The sequence below is a fragment of the Penaeus monodon genome, chromosome 10 (assembly GCF_015228065.2).
Source record: "Penaeus monodon isolate SGIC_2016 chromosome 10, NSTDA_Pmon_1, whole genome shotgun sequence".
Taxonomy (NCBI): Eukaryota; Metazoa; Arthropoda; class Malacostraca; order Decapoda; family Penaeidae; genus Penaeus; species Penaeus monodon.
Window position 1 is genome coordinate 50,207,025 of NC_051395.1, and position 2,500 is coordinate 50,209,524.

General features: G+C 35.6%; 1 protein-coding gene across 1 annotated transcript in view; it reads left to right on the forward strand.

Annotated features, from left to right (window-relative positions):
• The window catches only part of LOC119578143 (contactin-like), a 14,331-nt gene that overhangs the window by 2,590 nt on the left and 9,241 nt on the right, over nt 1-2,500 (forward strand). Inside the window, exons 4-10 of the mRNA XM_037925878.1 lie at nt 3-259; nt 544-686; nt 1,025-1,202; nt 1,338-1,538; nt 1,748-1,850; nt 2,023-2,204; nt 2,414-2,500. The exon at nt 2,414-2,500 is cut by the window's right edge and continues 89 nt beyond it. Of these exons, the coding sequence (XP_037781806.1) occupies nt 3-259; nt 544-686; nt 1,025-1,202; nt 1,338-1,538; nt 1,748-1,850; nt 2,023-2,204; nt 2,414-2,500 (1,151 nt within the window). The remainder of the gene's footprint in view (nt 1-2; nt 260-543; nt 687-1,024; nt 1,203-1,337; nt 1,539-1,747; nt 1,851-2,022; nt 2,205-2,413) is intronic.

Below are 2,500 nucleotides of genomic sequence, written 5' to 3' on the forward strand. Positions count from 1 at the left end.
AGGTACTCAGATAAGTACAAGGAATGGGGTCTGTTGATGGTAGATGGACAAGATACTTTGCTGTACATCTGTGAGGTTCCACAGACCAACCTGAACATGCTCATTGATGAATCAGTGGAGAGAAACCACGAGTACGGCATTATAGTGCATGACCCCAGGAAGATTCCAAAAGGTCCAAAAATTGTTACACAGCCCAAGGACAGAATGTTTGACCTTGCCCGAAGAGAGGTTATCAATTATGTGTCAGTTATGTGCCTTGGTATGTACTTCCAGCTCCTGTTGTAACATGCATATAATCATAGAAGTGGTTACACATGAACATATATAAATATACATATTTGCATGCATATATACATACAGTCCATGTGTACTTACACATCTATCTACCTTTTAGCCCACTCACATTGAAGAACATATCTGTGCTTTGATCATCAAAATTGTTTTTCTTATTTTCATGGATTTTTACATAAAATGTAACCAAAGGATTTAACATCCAGTTAAAATAACAGTACAATTGTTCACTAATTTTATTTTTTCATGTAGCTGATGGTTATCCCCATCCAACATATGAGTGGTTTAAGGAATCCTTTGAGAATGACGAACTGGTTGCGAAGAAGATCGATCCTCTCGCAGATCCAAGGTTTACAGTGTCAGGAGGAACCTTGATTATCAATAACCCCAAACAAGTAAGATTTATTATTTTGGGATATTTTTTTGTAATTTTTCATTAGTATTACTTTCCTTAGGTATATTCCTTTGGGATTTAGAAATGAAGATTTATTTGTAAGAGATAAACAAGAATGCAGACTTGTTGAGACCTTGGCATTTGTTATAGCATGGTCAAATTATTGTAATGTATTATAATCATTATTAGGGATTTTAATTTTATCACTGGAAGGTTTAATTTCATCACTGTGGAAAGTTTAATTTTATCATTGTTGAAGGTTTCTCCCTTTGAAAAATGTATGGCCAAGAAAAAAGATGGATGCAAAGGAACTGATATTGTTGATTTGACATTATGCAGGTTGAAGACCGTGGCAAATACCACTGCCGTGCGACTAACGAGTTTGGAACGGTTACATCAGAGAGCATTCAGCTGTCTTTTGCTTACGTTGCTGAATTCAATTGGAAGAGGTCTAACGAACAGGGCAATCAGTTCTGGGGAAAAGCCATTTACTGTGATCCTCCACAGCATTATCCAGGTAAGGTTGAATTTGGCTGGGGAATTGATTATTATCACTTTATTTTGAAGTGTAGAAAATCATAATTCATATTTTATGTGAGGTACTTTGTGTAGATGAAGTTGTATTTTACTTGAACAAGTGAATTGCTTCCAGATGTGCAGTATTATTGGGCAAGAGACTACTTTCCCAACTTTGTGGAAGAAGACCGAAGAACGATGGTGTCTTTTGATGGAAATTTGTACTTCTCATACCTGGATTACATTGATATTGGCCGTTACAGTTGCAACGTGAAGAGCACTGTCTCAGGCATTGGCAAGAATGGACCCATTTTCAGCTTGGAAGTAAATCCTCATCGTAAGTTATCAACCACACATCCCTTTCAAGATACGGGTGTTCACGTACTGTAAATGTTTAAAAAATAATTCTGAATTCACTTCTGTTTATATAGATTGATGATTATGTAAAAACTTTGATATTTAAAATCTCAGACAGACATTTTAATATTTTTGCTTATCTCATTTATAACGTCCTTAGTAATGAGATGATCCTTTTCCTTTATAAAGCTAACTACCAGCAGCTAAAGTTTGCAAACAACTTCCCAAAGGCTTTCCCAGAGGCACCAGTTAGGGGAGTGGATGTAAGACTGGAATGTATAGCCTTTGGATAGTAAGTATCCAATTAGTTATTGAAACAGTCAGTGATTATGAAGTGCTTGATACTGTAAGGAAAAATATATGATTCACAGTTTGAAGCTTATTATGAGAAGGGAATCTTATTAAATGCAATAGGTATGACTAAGATTGATGAACTTTTATTTATTATTATTATTATATTTTAGTCCTGTTCCCTCATACAACTGGACAAGACGCAATGGGAACCTTCCAAGAGGTGCTCGCATGGAAAATTACAACAGAGTTCTGATATTGCCAAAAGTAGAACCTTCAGACATGGGTGATTATATATGCCGTGCAGAGAACAACAGGGTTGCCATAGTAAACAGTATTTCATTGAGTATCCAAGGTAAGTATTCAGCAGTTGAAGATTTGTGGAAAGTAAACAACTAGAAATTAATGATTTTGTATAACAGTATTTTAGATTGTAGTTAGTATGTAATTGCAAGTCATATACCATAGATAATTGAGGTGTACCAGTATATTAAATGAAATCTGTAGTGACAGCTTTAGGAGAAAAAAAAAAAAATGGTATCTACAAATCTTGTATTCTTGCAGCAAAACCAAGTTTCACGATCCAGATCCACGATCAGTTCATTGCCAAAGACTCAGATCTGATCTGGGAGTGTGAGGCCTTTGGTATTC